The 23,517-nt window shown below is 41.8% G+C and overlaps 1 protein-coding gene across 1 annotated transcript; it reads right to left on the bottom strand.

Moving 5' to 3' along the window:
• Positions 1-828: 828 nt before the first annotated feature.
• Positions 829-22,611, bottom strand: specc1la (sperm antigen with calponin homology and coiled-coil domains 1-like a). Its single transcript, XM_015049123.1, has 16 exons — positions 22,273-22,611; positions 15,822-15,975; positions 15,616-15,739; positions 13,110-14,761; positions 12,490-12,697; positions 12,235-12,308; positions 11,536-11,711; positions 10,477-10,640; positions 9,600-9,733; positions 8,253-8,343; positions 6,880-6,969; positions 6,641-6,800; positions 6,327-6,429; positions 3,898-4,014; positions 3,759-3,818; positions 829-2,906 (listed from the first exon to the last, which is right to left on the bottom strand). Exons 2-16 carry the CDS (start codon positions 15,936-15,938, stop codon positions 2,817-2,819), a joined length of 3,360 nt encoding a protein of 1,119 aa, XP_014904609.1. The 5' UTR covers positions 15,939-15,975; positions 22,273-22,611; the 3' UTR covers positions 829-2,816.
• Positions 22,612-23,517: the final 906 nt, after the last annotated feature.

The raw sequence follows: 23,517 nt of genomic DNA, 5'->3' as shown, positions 1-23,517 counted from the left end.
TCACTCCAACCCGACTCTCCCCCCCTCACTCATGAAAAGAAGCCAGTTCCTTCCAACGCCAGTAAATAACTCGCTCCATCTTGTACGTGGAGCAGAAGCAGCCATTGTTGAAGGCTCTTGTGCTATCTTTAAATCTCTGAATGTCTAAAGCAGATGTACGCTCCGCGGCGATGAGACCTGCCAAGCGCAGCAGCCTCCACATCCGACAGGCAAAAATAGTGCTTTTCCTTGTTGCTATTGATACCACTGGGGGAGTCGGACTGAAGCCATGTAGTCACCCATTTTTTTTTTTTTTTAATATCAGGGAGACAGATGAGTTGTTCTTAATGATGGCGTATTAGAGATGTTGTAGATAGAAATGATCTCTTCTTTTTTTCTTCCAAAAAACTAAAATTTTGAGATTGATCTCATAAAATTTCTAGAAACCGTGGACATTTCTGAGTTTGTAGAAAGTTTTCAAGCAAGTTTGACTTTTCAAACTATGAAATTTCAAAGTTTTTCTAGAATAATAATCAGAAAAATTTATTTTTTCTAGCAAACTTTCAACTTTTCAAACAAATCTTTGGGGTTTTTTAAAGAAAATTTCTGAGATCAAAAAAAAAATGTCCTCGTCTTTTCTCTCTAATTTTCAACTTTTCAAGCAGATTTTCTAGAAAATTTCAGCGATTAATCTAAAAGTTTTCTTGTTTTTTTTCCCAAGCAAAATCTTCAGACATTTCCTTGCTTTTTCTAGAAATTTTGTGAGATTAATCTCAAAATTTCAGAGTTTTTCCTAGCAAACCTTTGGCTTGTGCATCTCAGAAATGTCCTTGTTTTTTTGTTTTTTCCCCCTAGAAATTTAAGAACTTTTATGGTGGAAATTTACACATCTTTTATCTTTTCCTGTCTACGCAGGCCTTAATACTCAGTCACAGATTTCAACCTCAACACAATAAACGTCAGAGTTTCTCAATAAGGCGAAAGTCGAGGCCCAGCAGGTTTCAGGACGTCCTTTCCAATCTGGTGTCCGACTGTCAGTAGCGCAGGCCTCGGCTAAACTCTTAAGGCAAGAATGTTAGTGTGGCATACAAAAAAAAAAGAAAGAAAAAAGCTTATCTCAGTGCAGCTACTTGCTGTGTGTGCAATAACTTCATAGATAGGTAAGACACTCAAGTAATGACTTCATGAAAACGATGCAAATAAATAAAAGAATAACTTTGCATGTGAGGCACAGGCAGCACACAGCAGTCAGACAGCCTGACAAAACGGCTGCAGGCTGGATTTCGAGTGAATAAATGGCATTTACGCAGCATCACGAGTGTGGATTAGTTATGCTAAGAAAAGACACAAACATTAAAAAAAGAAGAAGAAAAAAATCAGAATGGATTATACAGTCACTTTGTTTCATTTAGAAGCACAAGAAACATCTTGTTCAGAGAAGAATTTGACATTTGGGCGGTTTAGTCGCTATCTGGGGTTAGATCAGTCTGCAGTGTGAGGTTATGGCCAGTTGATAACTTACATGACCACTGCAGCTACAACACGACTCTGCCAAAGAGAAACACACAACCATCTGCAAAACTGCACCTCCCTCGCTGACTTTACGAAGTCGGAGCTTCACACCTAGAAAAACTGTCCATCCCATCTAGAACAAGCTGGGATTTCTCAGACTACAAAACAAAACATGTTATTAATCATTAGAGGCGCTGGTATGCAGATTTTTTTATTTCCTTTGGCTCGGGTCAGGTGTTTACGCTGAGCCTGGCGCCGAACCTCGCATTAAAAACGCACACAAACAAAGCGCAGATAATCCCTTCCAACTATTAGGAAAGAAAAACGCGCATCAATCCAAACGACTCAAAGACTTTTCCCTCAAACTCGAGGTCTAATTTTTCCACAGAAGCCATTCTGCTGAGGACTGCACTCTGCTCACGCTTTGGTTCTGAAGAAACGACGCCGTGTGCCGAGTGAGAAGAGCGGAACCGCAACGCAGACATGTTACACAGCCGTCAGGATATTTATGCAACTTTAAATGGATATGAATCAACTTTCACAGATCTATAAAGAGAGAGTTAGTGTGGCTTATACTGGGTGATGAAGCTGGAGAACCTAACGTCACTTTATCCTGGTTATAGTAGGTGAAAACAAAAACAACTACTAGAAGTCTATGATACTTATTTGGCAACTTCACAAAGCGACACAGAGCTCATTTCCTGGTTTTCCTGCATTAAACTCACAGGCACTTTGTCCACTGAAACAGAAGCGTCTGCATCGAACTGTCATGTCTGGAAGACTTGGTGCAAAACAAGTCCAAAATGTTTCCAAAAGGAATATTTTTTAAAAATTAGGCAACCAACCAGCCCTGCTGCGGGATGGCGTAAAAAATACCAAAAAAAAACAACACATGAAATGCAAACTCTGCTTAATGTTCCGACCAAACGAAAGAAATGTTGAGAATTTCTGAGTGAATTTAGGTTGGAACAACTTCCTCATAAACATCGTTGAAACAAAAACAACCAAAGCCAAAACAGAAGGCACTGACATTTTTCTTTTGCAGCTCCCGATCCACAGATCGTCTGGATTGTTCCAGCAGATCGAGCGGATTCTGCTCAGATCCGGCTTCGACCGGTTGCTTCTCATGGCTTACTAGTGTAACGGTAAACGTGTGATCGGGCCCCAGCTGCTTGAGCTCTAAGCTCAGCTAATAGCTAATAGCGTGCGGCGGCATTGGGCCGGTGAGGTGTAACAGATGCCGACGGAGCGGTCGCCGGGCACGTCGCCGCGACTGTGATTGTACTGCTGCAGGTGTGAGGCGGGTGAGGCGCCGCGGTCGGGAGTCAGGTCTCAAAGTACTTGTAGATGGCGGTGACGTACGTCATGACGCTCTGCCAGTCGGGCCGCTCCGTGTGAACCATGTCGTTGATGTCCTGCAACAGACAAGGAGGCGATTTGAAAAAGACGGAGGCGGACGAAAAGCGTGGCCCTTAAAGACGACAGATCAAGACCAGAGATTAGGTTGGGGTTTGTTTTTGTTGCATTTAGTGGTTAAAACCATATCCGCCCTGCAGGCGAGGTTACCAGGCAACTAAGTCTTCTGCTGCACCTGTTTCCGTGCAACAGCAGTGTCTGGACGAGGATTTCTTTATCTCTAGGTAAAGCTTTCTCTCCACATGTTAGAGAAGGAGCTGCTGACTGAAAGCTGTGTGTAGATCCATATCTCTAGAGGATTTCTTGCACTTTGTTGCAGCAGAATGCAAAGCAGAAACCATTTTCATCAACTTACAACAATGTTTATAGTTGAGAAATTATTTCAAATCTAGTTTCAAATCCAACTTTGGGGTCCGATGCTCAACTTGAACATCCAAAACACGGAAGTGGAGAAATGAGGTCAATCATTTTAAAAGCGGAAGAGGATTAGAACCACAAAAAAAAAAATATATATATATATATATATATATCAGAGTTCTGATTTTGTTTTCCTTTGTATTCTGAGTATAATTGCAGAATAAGTTCTGTTTAAAAAATAAATGTTTCAAGTCAATTCAGCAGGTTTTTTCTGTGTCGGATCGATATCGGAAACATAAAAAGCAGATTGGTGCATCCCTGTCAGAGAGCAGCTGGGAGCTAAATCTGGTCTAAGGCATCTCTTCTTTTTGTAAAGATTACACACTGTCCCTGGGAAAAATACAAAAAAAACAAACAAAAAAAACAAAAAAAACAACCAAAAACAAAAAAAGCTATGGGTGGATTTGCAGTAACAGCTCGCCTGCAGAGCTTACCAATGTGCATTTGATGCCGACACTCTCTGCAGCCTGGAAAGCTAACGTGAAGTTTCTCCTCTGTGGAGAGAAAAGGAGACATCTTTAGGTCACAAGTACAAGTGTAGAAATGGAGCCGTGTACAGGGAGCGCTGCTTGCCTTGTCCTGGCTGCTGAGTTCCTGGTATGGGATGTGTGCGGGCAGGTAGGTGTGCAGCAAGGCGCAGAAGGCCAGGCCGTCGTTCCAACTGCTGCTGAAGTTGGTGATGTCGATGTTCTGGGAAAAAGGGGCGGCGGTTAAACAGTGCCACTTTCAGCGTTATTCTAGACACATTATTCTAATAACAACTGGAAACGTTTAGGATTTATTGACAGAAAACATATCTGTTTTCTGTTCAATCTGAACGGCAAAGGCAGAACTCATCTGCCATCAATCATTGTCTCGACCTTTAAAGAAAAAAAAAAAAAAACAAAACGGAAAAATAAAATCCTCCAGCAAACATTCGCTGACGTTCGGCGTGACCGCACGCTTCAATCTCCTCGACATCACAACCCATCACCCTCTGGCTCATTGGTGTCAGTTTGTTACTTGCAGGATGTGCTTAATGTTGCACACTTCCTGAAGAGGACGCAGGAAGCCATGGTAACCGTGACCTGCGTCCCTTCAATGTGGAAGAAAACGACTCTTGTGACAACTTCCCAGGCATTTTCTGAGTCACATAATCAAACCTGTTTACTGCTGAGGCAAACCTGCTGCCAGTTCTCCATCCATACCAACAAACAAAAATACCTTAGAAACACAATAATCATCTTTTCACTTTTTTATCAAATTACAACCAAGAAATATCGATCTATTTTAGGTAGGGGTGCAAACAATAAACCGACTTACAATTAATTGTCGATTAATGGTTTATTAGATTGAAATTAGTTCCAATTGATTAATATCGTCCGTTTAGACCTGTTTTTATTGTTGCAGTGTGGCCACCATCCAGCAGAGGGCGCCACTGGTCATCCTTAAGCAGAGCCAGCTGATGCAGAAACAAAGATGGCGGGGCCATACCAGAACGGGAAGGAGAAACTGTTTATTCAGTCAGCATTTAATACAGCTGACACAAAATAATGTTAAAATTCAATGAATTTTTTTAAATTCAGTATATCATGAAAAATGTAATCTTATGTTATGCAAAGTCTATGGGTCCTCTTGAAACAAGAGAAAACTCTGATTTTCATGAAAATGGCCTCCTATCAATTCAAGCAACTTTAGGTAAACTCATCAATCGATAACTTGCATCTCTAATTTTACTGGGATTTTGTTTGAGACAAACAAAAAACAGTGGAGGATTAAGAAAAACTTAAAAAGCATAACATGCATTGAGATTCAGACCTCTGAATCAACACCACGTTTTACTGCCATTACAGCTGCCAGAGGCACATCAAACAACCTTTAACATCTAGAATTACGTCCCAAAATGCCACCAAACTGTCAGGTTGAAAGAAGAGTGTCAACTTTCAAGCGATGTGTCGACTGCCATAGGTTTTGCATACATAGACGTTGATAAAAGTTCAAGTTAACAAAAATCCAGATTTAGAAACCATAAAGCCAGTGACCTGGGGAAGTGACGTAGTAGAAAGAAGATAAGAGTCTGCCACAGATGCAACAGAAAAGCACTGCATATCATATTTTACTTTATCCCTTCATTTTGTTAATCTTTTAATTTTTCGGCTGACAGCAGGTACAGGTTTTGGGCAGGAATAAGAATTTAGGTACTGAAGGTGGAATACCTTGACTTGTGTTTGGCTTCAAGCAGCTTTCTCTGGAGAAACCTGACAGAGTTTTCTCCAACATTCTCCTTGTAAGCAGACTGTTTAACAACCTGTGGGGTTTGAGTCCAGTTGTGCTGTTTGTGAGTTTCCCTAAACCATCTGAACTTATTTATTTAATGCTGTTTTATGGTGTTTTTACTCCTGATAGTTTGGTAAAATTGGTTCAATTGGTTACATTTGTTCCATTTTCAGCTGGTCTGGTTCTCTTTCACACTGCACTGCATCAAAAGACCAAGGACCTTAGGAAATACTGTTCCCCTCCTTGCCTGTGGTGGCACTGCAGCAAGAGCTACTGAAGGAAATGACATGAAAACCTCTGAAGAAGACACTGAGCACAACTTCCTCCTTCACAAAATGTGAACAAAAATGGCAAACCGTCACATTTCAGCGGTTGTAGGATTCCTCTGTTGTCGCTGGTTAAAGGCTACGAGCCAGCTCTCCGCCCAGAGCAAGACTTGAACGTTTGTTTTGGTTGGATTTACTCAGAATTCCCTGCACCGTAGTCCACGTCCTGGTTTTGGAGCGGTCTCCTCCTGGTCCGCTTGGCGTTCACATATAAGTTCGTACTGCGCCAAAGTTCACGAATTGAGACCAAGGTTTTTAGGCAGAGCTCACTTTTTTGATCCGCATCAGAGTTCGACTACGCGTTCACACCTCCCCAAACGAACCAGACTTTAAAGGTAGACTAACTGGAGTTTGATTGAAGCGGAACAAACAGCGACGGTGTGAATCCACCCTCCGTTTAGATCAGGTTGGTTCTCTTACCTGATAACCTTCGGTCTTTTTTTGGCACCACTTGAGCAAAGCGTTTCTCTTGGAGCCTCCGTACTCCCTGGCCAGCGCTGACAGTGGGTCCTTTCTCTCCTCTCTGTTAGAGAAACAGACAAGAGACTCATAAGCAGGGAAATGATTTCAAGGTCAAAAAGGGCAAACATCTTCAGCTTTCCTTCGTTTTTTGTGATTTGGGTGCAGTGCTTCTGCACTTATCAGGTGATGTCACACAGACGAGGAATGTGTGAGACAGGACAGATACAGGAACTTCACACAACCTTCTCGTTTAGCACAAGATGTGACGGTACCTCAGGCGGCTGCGGGTGGTGGGCGTGACGGAGGCCGTGGGGGAGGAGGAGGAGAGGGAGAGGGGGGAGGAAGCAGCGCTCATGGCCATAAGGGAGGTGGAGGAGGCGCCGTCCGACGCCGACATGTCCCTCTTCAGCTCCTCACTGCTCCTCCGCGACACTACAGGACACAGATTACAGATTGGATTCAAACGGATCTGCTCTGAAATGACACATCAACTCTGACTGACGTCTCCAACCTGAGATGGCCTTGGTGGAGTCGATATTGGAGACCCTCTGCAGGACGGGAGGCGGTCGGCTGGTCGGGGCTCCCCTCAGGAGGTGCTCAGCTGTGGAGACATGACAACATCGACACTGCTGAGCGACTGCATGACGAACTTCCTCCCAAAAAGTGGATGTAACCGGGGACATGAGGAGGATGAGGGGGTGTCAGCTAAGAGCCACATTCCAGTCCCTGTGAGTTCAGGGAATACCGACGCACGAGGCCGCCTCCCTCACCAAGAAAACAATAAATCACTGAAAGAGTAAACAAACGTTGGAAATTACGGCCAAGATTGCACGTTCGCAGAAAACACTTGAGCTCGCTGCAGTTAAGAGTGGACGAAGGGGACAGAGTGGACAGAATGGACAGAGTGGACAGAGTGGACCTTCATGTTGCCCTCTCATCGTCCACTCTAATCCTTACAAATCCCGAGTGGAGCTTCGGGAGAAAAGCAATCCCGTTTGTATCATACAAGAGGGATCAAGCTATTCAGACTTGTTTCCATGACAACATATGACGTGATGCTACTTGACATCACAGTATTTAATGCTTTTTCACCTGCAGCACCTTGCAAAGTTATTCACACTCGTCACATTTTTTCACACCATCAGCTTAACAGCTACACACTTATTCAGGTCTCGTTCATGGCTTTGTCTCGTTCACATCGGGTAAATAGTGAGCATGGACTGCCATGTGTAGTCGTATCGTAGACTTTGAATAGGCCATTCAAGCAAATAAACACAATTAGATTATAACTATTCTAGCTGCTACATTTTATTTGGTCACTTTCCTAAAATAATGACCCAAGTCATTTTTTGCTAAAATTGATTTTTTTTGCCTAAATTATCTTTTGTCAAAAAAAAAAAAAAGACACAGCCCATTATTTTAGGAAGCTAATTTAATGCATGCTAAACTTTTAAGCTTTTTATTGGCCAAATGTTTTGAAAATGATGCATTGTTTTTCTTTCTCTTCACAAGTGCAAAAAAAACTTGAGAAATCTTATTTTTTTTGCTGCATTGAAAAACTTAAATCATTTTTTGCTATATCCTAAAAGTAAAAAAAAAAAGTTTTTTTGCTGCAACAAAAAAACTTAAATTGTGAAAAAGTTGAAAAATTTTTGCTGCTCGTTTTGAAAGTGAAATTCGTATTTCAGTAATTCATTTCATGTCCTTTCCATAATTATGGGTCACAGATGGTTAAAAACCCAAAATTTAGAGTGTCAAAAACATTTGAATATTACATAAAATATTCTACATAAAATCAATTAACTACTACAGAGTCTCTGGAGGTGTTGGTGTGGAGAAGAAATTTACATAAAACTGACTCTACAGGATGGAGATCATATTTACCTGGCATGGTCATGTCTGTGTAGCTGGGTCTCTTGTCAGTCAACGATGAGAGGGGTTTGGTCGCCGCTATGGACCCAGCAATGGAGTGTCTCTGAAACAGCAAAACATGCACTTTAGTAGATTTACAAGGTTGCCAAGAACAGAAGTGGACCGATTACAAAGATTAGATATCCATCCAGAATGAAGTAAATGTTAGAGCCATAAATAGGAAATATTTAAGTTATTTGTATGATGGTTTGTTTTTTTATTTTATCATGTTTAGTTAAAAAGATTCATATTTGTGAATCTTTTTATTTTTAAATAAAAAGATTTTAATAAATAATAATGAATAAATAATAATAATAATAATAATAAAAGAATTTCACCTTTTCTATTGTGAAATTTAGTTTTATTTTGAAAGGCTTGCTTCCTGTCAGGCTGTATACTGTATTAGAAAAACTATTGACGGATTGCTTAGACACGGCGCAATATAGTTTTTTGACCGTGTAAGCTGTGTATTTTTTAGGAAAAAGGAATTGCAAAACTGATTTAACGTCATTTTTGTATTTGCATTTTTACAGATGAATTTTTTTGTTAAATTCATGGTTTGCACGTGTCCTTTACTTCCAGTGTCTAAGGAATGATACAGATATTGGATCTGTTGCCATAACAGTAAAGATCACTTAAGGCTACAAAAAAGCTGTGCTGTTCAAGTGAATCTTGGTAAGTCACATTTATCCACTTATCTCTATATATATATTTGAGTTTGTATGTAAAAAAAAATTAACTCAGGTGAATATAAAAAAATCATCATTTCAAACTTTAGGAATTTTTTTTTTTTAAGTACTGAAGTTGTGTTGATAACCAACAATATTCATCGTTAATAGAAATCTGACCAGACCATTCCCACCGAGTCTGAATATGAGAAAATGAAATAAGACCCTGAAATAAAAACATTAATAAATAATGAAGTTTTTTAAATAAATACAAATAAGTCTATGAAATAATAAAAATAAAATAAAGTGCTGGAAAATAAAATGCCATAAATAATTGATTAAATAAATTGTTCCCAAATAGGAAAAATTTATTTATTTATTTGGTGGAGTATTTATTAATTATGTATTATCAACCATATTTATTTATTTAATTTTGAATGAAATATTTATCATTTTTATTATTTAATATCATTTTTCATTATATAACCAGACACCAAATATAATTTATAAATTGTTTGCAGAGATAGAGTTTATATTTTCAGTAACTAATAACTATATTGTTGAAATAAAGGACCAGTCTGTGTATTTGTGAAGCTGTAAAGAAGCTGTTGTAATGTCAACACTATAGTAATCCCATCTTTGTTTTCAGCACCTGCATGGGTGAAACAGCAGCAGCTGGGGGCGTCTTCATGGGGCTGGGGCTCAGGGGGGTCCGAGGTAACGGGGGAGCGGAGGCAGTCGGAGCGGAGGCAGTCGGAGCGACGGCGGCGCCGTTAGAGGGCGGGCCTACAAAAACACAGAGGGTGGCAAAAAAATAAATAAATCTATGAAAGAAGAAAAAGAAACAAAATAACTTATAGACCTCTTATAGCATGATGTAATATTCCAGCCCCACCTCTCTTTGGCAGCAAAAAGTCTCCAGAAGGGAGGTGTGAAGCCTCCTCTGGCCTTAGGTTTAGCTGTCAGTATAACACGCTAAATCTTAAATGTACGCCTGATATATAAAAGAAAACGGCACGCAGCGCTTTGCTACTCATTGTCAACACTAAAACAAGATAACAAGGTCAGGAAAAAGTTTTAATCATTAAAAAAAAAATAGTGATGCAGAGGAAAGTGGTCTGACTTTCACAACCGTAGCATGACGATGTGACGTGGAACTCTGTGTGTTTCGGTTCGGTTAAAAAAGAAAGAAAACTGAATGCCAACTCTGACAGATCATCAGTAGATAAGCTAATCAACCACTGCAGTGTCAGGTTAGCCAAAAGCTGCAGTAGCTAATCTATCACAGCGACAACTTTTTAACATTTGCAACATCAAGTCTATAACATAAAACTGACTGAATGCTCTGTTCTTTGTGTGAGAAATGTTTGAGGTTTTTTTTTTTGGTTTTGAATCTTGAGACATATAGCGGCATTGTTGTGAGTTGCTATGGCAACGTGTCTGCGTGTAGTGTGAAATATGCAACCGTTAGATGATTGTGTCGGTCGGACTGATTGAGGAAAACGGAGCAGGTTCAGTCGCCGCGGTACCTTGTGAGGCGCTGTCGAAGCTCTTGATGAGCGTCTTCACGGTGGGCGACGGCTCTGAGGAGGTGGACGACCTCCTACTCAGACCCATCCCCTGTCTGAGGGCCGCCAGGTCCCGCTCCACCGCATTCATGTAGTTGTACACTCGGCCTCTCTCCTCTTCTTGCCTGGAAAACCAACAGGGCTCAGCTCAGTGCGCACACACACACACACACAAGCACTTTGAAAAACAGAAGTGAATGTGACTAAGCAGTCAGACGGATATGATTACAGTGGCCACTCCTGGAAAGATTTCATAGGGATGGCCAGACTGGGCCGGTAAAAATTTTACATAGAAATTATTATGGAAGATAATTAACACTATTAAAAAAAAGAAAAAAAATTATGACTGTTTTCTAATTCTGTGTCCATCTATGGGTCAAAATCCAAATAAATAACCCAAGATTCTTAGGTATATGTCATTTATGTGGTTAGCATGTGCAAATAACCACATGTGAATGTTGAAGAATTTTAATTAATATGAGTTGCAAGAACATTTCATTTGTTAATTTCAATTTTTCTGTGTTATAGGATTTGTAAACCTGCACTTTATCCACACTTGAAAGCCTGCCTCAAATTTATTTGGTAGATTTGAGTTTTAAGACTAGATATGCAAAAACATCATCGGGCAAAAAAAAAAAATAAATCAGAGAAACAATCTGATACAGAAAAACAGCGCTGAAATGACTTAAAACATTATTTTTTTAAAAAAAACAGAATTAAGCTAATTAATTTAAATTAAGCAGATAATTTAACAGAGATTAAAGTCAGAATTTATTTTTTAGTGGCCCTAATCCTAATATTTATTTTTAATTTACTTATTTATTTTATTTTCCATTTAAGTCCTAATCAAAGAAAATCACTATATGCCTCTCTATGACCTGAACAGGGGAGTCAGCGGGTGGCCAACATTTTTCAAGAAGGGGCTCTGGCCCCCTTGTTCCCCCCTTCTGGGGGCGCCACTACTTGATGGATCACTGTGAGGAGTTTTCGCTCCTGAGCTCGTCGGCCCGATGGACTTACTTGCGGCTCTTGACCTCGTCCAGCTCCTTGCTCAGCTTCTCGTTCTTCTCCTGTGCCTCCTGCAGGCGGCGCCGCAGGTCTCCTATCTCCTCCTGCGCCTCGGACTTGATGTCGTTAGCGATGACCACAGCCGTCTGCAGATCGGCCTGGAACTGGCGCCACTCCATCGACTCCTCCTGCACGCCAACACAAACGACAGGATAAAGGGGCCGAGCGCCGGAGTCAATATTTACACGATTCATGGAGCTCAGATGAATTCTCTTCACGTCTTTCTGTGTCAACACTGAACAAAGCAGCTGAGATCACAGTTCAAAGCTCCAGAGTGTTATCTCTGAATCAAAACTGACTCTTTCTGGTGTATTTTTTATGAGCACTGGCACCAAGCTTCATTTACTTAATTAAGTTAATATTTCCACTAAAGTTATTATTAATGTATTTGAAGATAAACAGTCTGATAACGCCCTAATGAATACATTCACCAGGTGAAAACGATTTTATTGCTTCTTATTTGAGAGATTTAACTCCGTTTGTCCACAACTGCAGAAGTATTTCTGCCAGCATTTCAAGCTGTTAAATCAATAAAATGTAAAACTGATATGTGAAACTTTTGCATCTCATGAAGCATAAAAACCGTGGAAATGTTTCCCAAACGGCCTTCGGGGAATAATTTGCTGTTTAAGGATCAAACTTTGTGTTTACCCTGAGTCTGCGATGAAGAGTCTTGATCTCTCTCTCCATGTCATGCTTCTGGTCTTGCAGCTTTTTCACAGAGTCTGAAATAAAAACAAAAACATACATTTTACTAAAGCCTACAAGGTCATCAGAAATGCTATCAAGTCCAATAGTTTTCAGAGCATATTTACAGTAAAAAGGTTTAAAGTCCATAAAATCAAGCTGGTGTGTATTTCTCACAGTATTCTCTAGATACCTACAGTCTGATGCGAGGCTACTTACTCTCCAGGTCCGAGATGATGAGGTTGTCATGAAGTTTCAGGGCTCGGTGCTGCTCCACTTCGTCCTCCAGCTCAAAGATGGTCTCCTTCATGTCGCCGATCTCCGTCTCCTTCTCCTGCAGCTCCACGCGCCGCTTCTCCAGAGCACCCTCCTGCTCGGTGATCCGCCGCTGCACCTGCTCCTGGAAACCCCTGTACTCACTGTCCAGCTGCAGGAAGAGCAGAAGCCTTCGTCAAAAATACCTAAAAATCATTTTCATTGTGATATTCTTAGCTCTTGTTTTTGTTTCTTACATTTTTTCACTTTACAATCACAATCCCTAAAGTATTTTATTGGAATTTCATGTAATGAACTAATAGAAAGTAGTATTTATGTTTTATTTATGTCATAAATAAGACACACACACAAATATCCACAGATAACCGATTATAAAGTCTCTGAAAACAGAATTGCCGTTCAAACGATTATTAATAATAGGAAGGGAAATTACCGAGATCATTTTAACTCATCATGCGATTAATTGATTATTGACTTTCTGGCCCCTCCACTGTGGCGCTAATAAAACCACATAAGATCGAACCCATACGTGTTCCCTGACCTTTAACCTCGTGCTCTCTAACCTTGCTGAAGGTCTCCTGCAGCCGGTCAAGTTCGCCGTGCGCCCGCTCCAGCTCCTCCTGCGTCTTGGCCGCCTTGGCCTCCGCCTCCTCCTTCCCCAGCCGCACGCCCTCCAGCAGCTGGCAGATGTCGTTCTTGTCGCCGGCTGTGTGTAGCGAGTACAGCTCCGCCACCCGCTGCCTCTCCTGCTCCAGCTGCGCCCGGCAACGGCCCAGCTCGGCCTGGTCGCTGCTCACCGCCGCCTTGTACTCGTCCAGCGCCGCCTCCAGCGCCGCCCGGTCCTGCCGCTCCGACTCCACGATGCGCTCCATCTGGTGGTTGCGCTCCTTCAGCGCGCCGATCATCTCCTGCGCCTCGGCGTTGTCCTGCTCGGCCATCTTGAGCGTGTTGGACAGGTGCTGCTGCACGCCCAGCAGCTGCTCCCTCTCGAAGCGGGCGTTGTCGGCCAGGTCGCCGTAGCGCTGCTCCAGCTCCAGGTAGCGGGCGCTCTTGATGTCCTCCTCCAGCACGTAGGCGACGTGGTGCTCGTCCAGCAGCGAGCGCAGGTACTCGATCTGCCTGCCGTACAGCTCCAGCTTGTCGCTCTGCTGGCACAGCGAGTCCATGAGGATGACCTTCTCCTCGCCGAGCCGCTCGTTCTCCCCGTTCAGCTCCTGGGTGATCTGCTGCAGGTCGGCCAGCTCCTGCAGCGTGGCCTGCAGCTCCTCCGCCGTGCTGTGCTGGTTCTCCTCCATCTGGTGGATGCGCTCCGTCAGGCAGGCCACCGACACCTCGCTGGTGTCACCGCTGCTGCCTCTGCGCGAGCGCGCCACAGCCGCGCCCGGGGCGCACTCCGACTCGGACGAGGATGACGCGCCGGAGGGGGCGTCCAGGGCGTCGTCGCTGGACGTGACGGCCTGGTAGACCTCGCTGGACTCGCTGTCCAGGTTGTCTGCCGAGCCGCCGTGCTGGTGACCCGTCAGCAGGTCCTCCAGGGAGCCGGGCGCCGAGCCCTCCACTGAGGACGTCAGCGCGCCGGCGCTGGCCGTGTCGCCGTGCGCGCCGCTGGCCGACAGGTCTGGGCTTAGGGAGGACGGATAGCTGAAGAGCTTGTCGGTTCCGTCCAGTCGCTGCTCCAGGGAGAAGCCCAGCGCGTTGAGCCGGTCCTTCAGCATGCGGTTCTCGCTCTTCAGCAGGTTCAGCTCCTCTCGGATGGCTCGGTTTTGCTCTTGCAGGAGGATCAGAGTGGACTCCACGTCAGCGGCCGTGATGGCTGACACCTGGGGCTTCTCTTCCTCCCCGGCCTCCTCTTCCTCCTGCTCCTGGGGCGTCGCCTCCTTCTCCCCCAGGCCCAACTGCGCCCTCATATCCCTCAGCTCGCTGCGGAGGTGGAGGATCTCCACGTCTTTGCTGTTAGCCAGACCCACCAGATCTTTCACTTTGGCTTCCAGAGTGACCTTATCGCTGATCTGGCCGTCTGATTTGGACTTGCTCATGCGGCCATCTGATTCGGCCACCGTCTGGCTCCGGGAGCGTTTTCCTGAGGCTACATCCCCCGATGCACTGCCCAACGCCGACTGCTTCTTGGCAGCTGAACCTCTTGAAGTCCGAAGGCGATCTCGCGAAGAATTTGGTTCCTTGGAAGCCGTTGATGTTGTACGCTTGGACAGAGACCCTTTGAAGACAGAAAGGGAAAAACGTGAAACTTGTACCACAGGCAATCAGAGGCAGGACTATGTATGTCTGTGAGGTTTTGCTGACGATGACTATCCAGGATGCGCCCGATGATGGGGTCGCTAGGGGAGTCATCCAGCGACCCGTTGTGTTTCTGGGTTAAAAAAAATATTTCGAATTGACAGGAAATTTGACAACCTGACTAGGTAATAATGAATTATTGGATGACATTACTGAAGGGGCAGTATTATGTGTTTTTCAGGCACATTGTGACATTTTATAGCTCAATCAAGCAATTACATTTATTTCAATTGTTATAAAAATGCTATATATACCAAACATGATTTGAAAGAAGTTTGACTTCCTAATTTAATGACTTGAAATTGGGCATCTGTCTCTTTAAGAAGCTCCTGTTCTTTATGAAACTCCGCCTTCAGGAACTTATTACAACATGGCTCCTCTATTAACCCTATAACAATGTTTTTACCAGCATTAATCTGAGAAGTAGCTCCAATAATGAGCTCAGCTGATGCTCAGTTCCACCAGGTGTTTGCTAATTGCTGCTGGCTAGTCTGAAGGAGCTGAGTGGAGGAATCACTGGGGAAGGAGTTGCTCTGTGAGGGTGGAACTCTGAGGAGGAGCTGCATGGAAGGCAACACCCGGTGAGACCAAGTGTTTCTGCACCCTGAATGGTTGCCATGGGAGATTACAGGATTTCTCAAAAAAAGCACTAAAGAACCAAGGCAATACTAAAGGTATGTTTTTGGTGAGAGAATACCATTGTAGCATGATGTAAAGCTCTGAAAACTGGATCTCCCATTCATTATACTGTCCCTTGCATTGACTGTGGGATACCTGATGTAGTTTTTGGCTTGCTTTCTTGGTTGGTAGAGCTACTTCCAAAGGAGCCAGTCTTCTTGGTCTTAGTGACGGGATTCCCTCCAGCCATGGCCGCTAAAAGATCATCATTGCTTTTCACCTGAAAGAACAAAACCAACACTATCACACACAAAGAAAGAAAAAAATACAAAACAATGATGCTAAATGGAGCCAAGTTTCACCTTATTCAGAGGTGCAGCGGTGACACTTTTGGCTGAGGACTTTCCGGCGCCGGCAGCCTCCGATTTCCCTCGTTCCCCGCTGACCTTACTCGCCGCTGGCCGGGCCGACTTCTTCATAATGAGTTCTCTGATGCTGACACATTTACAGCTCAAGCTGAAACAAAAGGAAAGTGGGAGGAGAGAGCTGGAGTCAAAGACTGCCTGGAGAGTGGCAGCTCCAGTTTTCCATCAGAAAGGAATTCTGACGAAATCCCCCACAGCTACGCCCACTGTTATTTAGGATCTCCTCCCCCGAAATACGGAACTGGTAAAAGTGGTTATACCTGTTCAAATGAATATATTTTCAAAAATGAGTAGAAATTGAGATGTGCAAAGTGTCATTTGTATTCAGCTCCTTTTACTCTGACACTTATTATTATTTATCGTCCAGCAGAACGTGTCATCACAACAGGCCTTGTTGTAACATCACTGACTTTACTTAAACCAGCAGCGTTTTATTTCAGTCACTCCAGTGATTATCTGAAGCTGGTGATAAAAACTGCTTCTATTCAAACCTAATCATTTAATGTTTGTGGGCCGAGCAGAATTATCTTAATTAGTTTGCCTTTAGTGGAGGATCATTTGTTGTCTGACAGCTGCAGGAGACTTCCTCAGACCTCCACCAGATGGCTCTCATGTGTCTGTCAAGTTGATTCAGTTCAGATTGTACATTCCTGTCAGCTGCATGACCAATCACACCGAGTAAAGGAACCTCCAAGTAGTTACTGTTCAAAATGTCAGATTGAAACCTAGCCGTTTCAAAGAAAAGAAAACAAAGGAGTAAAGCATTTCTCTGGTGTTTCTTCTAAAAGATCAGCAGAACCAAATAAGGAAATCCAGATTCCTCCACAGATCAAATGGAACGCTGAAAGCAGCGAGGCTGGCAGCGAGTTTAAGAAGGTTAAAAAAAAACAACCCCCGAATGATTTTCATCTGACAGCCAAGGAGTGAGGAATTTATCCATGTCATTATTTTGAAACCTTTACAAGCTGAAATGCTCCTAATGACAATTTGAACTGGGCAAATCGAGCAATTAGGCTTCATTAGAAATGTGCTTTAGTTTAGCAACACATGATTCGAATCAAACGCCTGGACGGAGGGCTTCTCATTTCTCCAATAAACCCAGTTTATCTGGCGGTGAGCAAGGTGCTGGTTTTGCCTGGGGCTGTTTAACATGTGCAACAAAAAAACCCCACAAAAAACAAACAAAAAAAAAAAAAAAAAAAAAACAGAAACGCTGCATGTTATTCTTGGTTGCTGATGCCACAAAAGGAAGAAAAGTAAACCAGGACACAACAGAAGACAAAGAAGATCAATGTAAAATGTTTCAGCTTTCCCTCAAGATGAAAAGCTGAGCTGAAATGATTTATTTAACAGAGGAAACTCAGCTACAATCTACATGTGAGTCAGTGCTGCTGTTTCTCCCTCAACAAAAATTGTTTGTTTGGACAGAAATATAAATGAGACAAGCACTAAATCAGAAAAACTGAAAGCTGGCCCACTTATCCCGACGAGGCCACCAATGTTGTGGTAATTCCGTGAATCAACCCTTTTTTGTTGAACGCAGGAATAAATCTGCCATTTTCTCTCCCAACAGATTCGGAAATAATTTTAGCAGATAAAAGCACCTTTCTTAAAAACCACATGCAGTGATGGATTTCAGATGTGTCTCCGAAGTCCAGGTGCTTCCTGCTTTTAATAATCAAAACTCTTCAGTTATAAGATTTGTTCTTTTCTATAAATGATCAGAATGGGGATGAAGCTGCTGGGCGTTTAGCTGCAGCATAACACAAACCCACCAGTCCCACTGTGCTAGATCTAATGACTATCTATTGTGAACATGAAGCAACAAATGCTTTATAAGACCAAAATACACACAGGGAACTTTTTCCACGTTTTTTGTTTTTTTTTCTCACGCTGCAATCACAAACAGTAAAGTATTTTAGTGGAATTTTATGTTAGATCAAAACAAATTGGTGAATAAATAAATAGTTCTTGTCGTCACTTTAAATATCACAATAATGCCACAAAATATTGAGATAAAACTTTTTAGTCCATATTGCCTACCACTAATCTGTTCATGTCCATGTGGTTATCATTATACAGGCCACAGGAAAAACACTAAGCACCACTGAGGTCCAAATACAAAGTATGTGAATTGGGCTGTGAAACAAGCAGCAGACTTCCAGAACTTTTGACCAAACATAAATTCTGAATTTATCTACTGGAGTTTGTGTCTCATGAAATCACACATATAGCTCAACTTGGCAATAAAGCACCAATAAAATATATTAGAAAGGCATTATGCGTTTGTGGAGGGCTCTTTTAGACATACAGCTGAAGATCTCAATACTCCCTTGAATGATTTAACAAAAAATACCAGAAAAGAAAATTGTGCTTCAGAGAACCTCGTGTTGGGAGACTGGTCATCCCTTGTCTTTATCCCCAATTACCATATTTGGGCCGTCATGGACAAATGACTGCTGGCTCCATTTCTGTTCGTAGAAATGAAGTGAAGGATTTGTTGGGTGAGATCAGGAGGAGATATTCAGGAAAAACAATTACAACGCCGGCGAATTCCAGTCTTAAGACTTTAGAAAGATCAACAGCTGAAACACTGCAGCCGTGGCTTTCAGTGAGGACTTCAGTCAAGTTTGCTGTAATTTTTTTACAATCTTGGGATTCAAGCCAAAAAAAAAAAAAAAAAAAACTTTCCTCACAATAAAGGGTTAAAACTACAACAGAAAGCTTATAAAATATATCTACAAAGTCTTAGGAACAAAGGAAATCATGATGTCCATTTATTTTACTCTAAATCAAAAAAGAAAATAAGGTAGGAAAAAGTAAGCCGGACACATCTAATGTGAAATGCAGCTGCTGCAGTAGCTTCTCCTCATAGCCTCTTGGTTCACAACACAGCCAGTCATCATCATCATTGTCGTCATGTTTGTTTCTTTACAACCTCCTCTGTCTTTGTGCGTCTAATTGCTCCACTTGTGTTTACAGTTATGCTTCTACGCCTGCAATTATCTTCAAGTTTATTCGCAAGTTTGGCAGAAAAGCGAGGTACTGACATGTGCACTGAACAAGGAGCCAGTTCTCTGAAAAGCTGAATGTGTGTCAAGGCAGATGTCTGAAATGGAGAGCTGTTAGCTGGAGCGCGGCCCTTTTGATTCGGCCTGAAAAGACGTGGGAGCGATCGCTGGGGACCAACAGAGCAGATAAATGAGGCGCAGTGAGCAGGCGTTTCCCTTCCCACACTGCAAAACGCTCCGCTCTCTCTCTCTCTTTACCCTGCAGGGCTAGGCCATCGACACAAAGCTTTGCATGGAAACATATTTATTTATGCAAGTATGTGTAAATGCACAACCACATGCATGTACTGAGGAATCTACTGGTCTGATATTCGTGATAACTTAAACGTCAAAAGGTCCCCAACTATCAACTAAGGATGCACCAATCCACTTTTTTCACTTCCGATACCAATACTGATATTTGAGGTTTGACTTTGGACAAAGACATTGCTGAACTGACTTATGCAATTTTTTTTTAAACACCAACATAAATGTACTGAATTACAAATTTATTTGATAACTCTGCACCAGTACAGCAAACTTACATTCACCAATAGAGTCAAAAACTTGGTCAAACATGTAAACAACACAACTTTAATTTGTTCAGCCAGTGCAATTAGGAGTAAAACAATCAGCAATGGATGTAAACAGTTACATGATATATTCATAATTCAGTGCTCATCATCTAGCAGCCAATCAGAGGAGACGTCTTATTCAGACGTTGCTGCGGCAATTTTACAGAAAAAGTTATGGATTCAACACGTCAGATTGACACACAACTTTTTATGAATCGTACGATGCTGTGAGTCTAGAAAAAACTAAAGCAAACCATCATCCTCCTACCACTTCCTGTCATCATCTTCTTCGTTTTCTCCAGTAGTAACACCTGGCTGTTGATCATGCGACTTGTGATGCGAAAAAAGTGTTGCAGTTTTGTGAAATCCAGCCATTTAGATATGACTGAAAAAAATTAATTCATTGTAGTGCAAAAACTTTTTAATCGAAAAACATACTTTTTTTTTCAAAATTGCAGCAATTCCATTGAGCGAATTGATTTCATACTTTCAATTTGTGCAATTTTACAGCTAATGTAAAATAAGTAATAATAAAAAAAACAGGTCAACTACCTTGGTCAAACATAAGAAATAAACTGCAACAAACTCTTTCAAATGGTTCAGAAAGTGCAATTAGAAATTCTCAATATATGTAAAAATAAACAATAAAGCGTAGTCACACAGAGCACAAAGCATAGAATTCAACTGAATAGATCTGCCCTTATGAATCGGACACAGTCACCAATACCAGATCTAGAATTTCTGACAATATTGGTACCGATACAGATATTAATATCAGATTGGTGCATCTCTACTGTTGACTAGCATGATTTTATTTCCATAGCAGGATTCATTACATGCACTAAAGGTGGGAAACTGGTAAGCTATCTAAAGGCCAGTGTTTGTGGTCAGAAGAACACACACGCACACGCACACACACACACACACACACACACACACACACACACACTTGACCTAATTTAGATCAATAGTACCTGATCCAAGTATTAATGAATGCGATGGACCCGGTTCAAGACTTCCAAAGCAACAAGAGAGAGCACTGTTCTCTTACAGACAGCTGAACAAAAGCATGGGACTGGGGGGAAAGAGGGAATAAAACAGCCCTGGAGGAGGAGGAGGAGGTGGGAGTAGTGTTCATGCTTTCACTGCGGGAGGCATGACCTGGCCATAACATCAGCTTCCTGTGGTGGCGTCTCCCTCCCAAAAAAAAATTAAATTTAATATTTCAAGCTTCAACTCTACAGAGGCGACTGCGCAAGGACAAGAAGGCACCGGTCTGCCTGAGACAGAGCAGACGTCCAAGACTAAATTTACATGCTGTTATTAACAGGAGGGGCTGGAATGTCTTTTTTCTACTCGCAACGTAGCCTCGAGTCACGAGACGGCCGCTGGCGTTTTACTGCCTTACGGCTGGAGCGTAAGGACATCTGGGGAATATGAAAAGTATTCACATTTCACAACTTTCACGTTTCAAAATGATGCACGGTCACCAAAATGTTTCACAAATAAAATCTGAAGAGTGCAGTGTGTTTGCATTCAGTCCTTCTAAACCTGACACCCTTTAATGAAATCATGTAAAATCATAATACAAGGATTGTATTATTCAGAGAAGCAGCCAAAAGCTCCATGGTAACTGTGGAGGAGATGCAGAAATCTATAGCTCAGGTGGGAGAATTTAAAGCACATCTTTCAGTACATAAAAAAAAAAATCGTACAAATTTATCAAAGATTGGCTTGAGATGAATACAGTAGCATTTAAATGTTATCTTCTGGAAGTTTAGTCCAAGTGTGTATGGTGGAGTTTAAATAATTTAAAGTCTAAATTATTAATACTTTAAGCACTGCAAATGAACTGGATAGTAGGAGAGGGTTTCTGTAATAATAAGCTCAATCTCTACATCAGGTAAGCGTCTATAGGCCACCAATAAGACACTGATGAGTTTTCTGAGGTACCAGTGAAACCTTTACGTTGGCAACACAAACATTAGAAGAACCACAGCAAACAGTTAGCAGTCAAGCTAACAGCATCTCACCTAAATGCATGAACATGTTCTTCACCAATGCATTCGTTATGTATAAAGGCAAATGGGTCACTCTTCATAGGGAGAAGCTGTTTAAGATGAAGGATATAACCTCACTAGGTAGTTAGCTCTACTGTGAGGCAGGAGTTAAACTTCCCGTTTGGTTTTATACTTTCTAAATAAAAGCACGAAGAAAGACACGTAGGCAAAAACCCCTTATAAACTTATTCTGTATATGTGATAATTACAGCCAATTTAAGTATTCAACTAAAATTAAAGCTTACATAAAGACGCGTGGTTTGATTTTAGGCAAAGCAAGCAACAGACTTCGAATAAAGTTGAAGCTAGAGCTGCTTTCACAGCAGAGGTCAACAAAGAGTTCAACCCACCAGTCCGCATTAAAGTTCTAAAAGCATAAATCTCCACATGGAGAAGCGACACACACTTATTTTGAAGTTCTTAAGCGTTAGCTTCAAAATAAATTGGCTAACTTGACAGCTGAATTAAGAGCCACTCCAATAGATAGAACGATTTTCTTTCTTAAAATAAAAATATACGAACATGGAAATGTAGTGTTTTTGTGACGCTTGTTGCATTTTACAGAAGGGACGTGGCTGTTTTTTTGAGCGAGTAACGGAGAACTTTATGTTGTTAATGCTAACATTATGCTAACAGTGTTAGCATAGCCTGGGTGAAAAAGACAGCCTTCTTGTTAGCAAACTGACCAAAACAAAGACCCTACCTTTGGTTCTCCTATTTCTTCCAACTTGACGAATTGATTAAAGCCCGACGAAGATCCATTTGCAGCTGGAGCTGACAGTCCACGGATCTCACCGTTTGTGAAGGCAGCATCGGTGCTTCGGCTCTTCTCCTCTTTCTTTCAGGAGGATCCTCTCTCCGCCTGCCTGCCTCCTTCCCTCCCTCCGGGTCCCTGGTTTCATCCGCTCAGCATCACACTGCACAGGACGGACTCTCAAACATCATCATGAAATCTGACACAGTGCTTTTTTTTGTAATAGTTACAACAATTGAGCCACTTACCAAGAAATGTTCAACCAACCAACTAAAATAAGAATAATAATACTTAGAACAACTACAGTAAAATATATTTTAAAGTGTTAAAAAAAATCCATAACTGAGGAAAAGGATTGATGATTTTGGACGCTTGAAAACTTTATGTGTATATATATATATATATATATATATATATATATATATATATATATATATATATATATATATATAAAGATAAACATTAAGCTAATTTCATTTACAATCTGAAACGATTAAATTTAACATAAGAATTAAAGAAATTTGTGTTTTTCTGTTTCTTTATTGTAACAATTTTTGTGTTGACATTAACTATAGCATTAGAAAGGCAGTTCCAACCGGTTTTGGAGAAGGCAGCGCTATGGTTTGTGGCAGGATCTCCTTCTCAAAAAATATTTGTCATTAAGGGCTAAAACAAATCTAATTCCAGAAACATAGAGATGTGATTCTACAACCAGAAGTAGTCCCTTATTTCTACTATTGGTGACCGAACTCTATCCACCAGAATGCCACTGCCCCGACCTGCAGAGTGGGGTTCATCAGAGACTAACTCCACTAACTCCAGTATTTGAGAGTGGAAAGGATGGAATGGCCGGCCTGCAATCCTGACCTCAGCCCCACTGAACACTGGTGGGATCAGCTTGGCAGTGCTGTTCATGCCAGACTGACCGACATAACCACAACTGGCTTACTTGCAAACAAATGCTGATTGAGGAATGAGAATTTCAAACTCTAGAATTGCACCAGTCATGGTGGCAGCATGTTGGAGTAGCTCTGTTAGTTCTTATTTGTTGACTTTTCTTCATTTGTTTTTCTTTGATAAATTGCAAGTTTCTCCAATTGCTCTCTCTAGTTTCGGATGCTGTGTAGCTGGAAGGATTTTTGGCCTGTTTTTTTTTTTGTTTTTTTTTTTTTTACTTTCAGTAATGATGCATAA

Source organism: Poecilia latipinna, unplaced genomic scaffold (genome assembly GCF_001443285.1).
Source record: "Poecilia latipinna isolate Pla-1442-1.1 unplaced genomic scaffold, P_latipinna-1.0 Scaffold927, whole genome shotgun sequence".
NCBI lineage: Eukaryota > Metazoa > Chordata > Actinopteri > Cyprinodontiformes > Poeciliidae > Poecilia > Poecilia latipinna.
This window is presented reverse-complemented; position numbering and strand designations above follow the sequence as displayed.

Excerpts from the sequence above, each read along its gene's own strand:
- specc1la (XM_015049123.1), bottom strand. The coding sequence starts at position 15,938 with ATGAAGAAGTCGGCCCGGCCAGCGGCGAGTAAGGTCAGCGGGGAACGA. Across the intron at positions 12,698-13,109 it reads TGCAGGAGACCTTCAGCAAG|CTGGACAGTGAGTACAGGGG; the intron begins GTTAGAGAGCAC and ends CTCTTCCTGCAG. Across the intron at positions 9,734-10,476 it reads CTTCGACAGCGCCTCACAAG|GCCCGCCCTCTAACGGCGCC; the intron begins GTACCGCGGCGA and ends GTGTTTTTGTAG.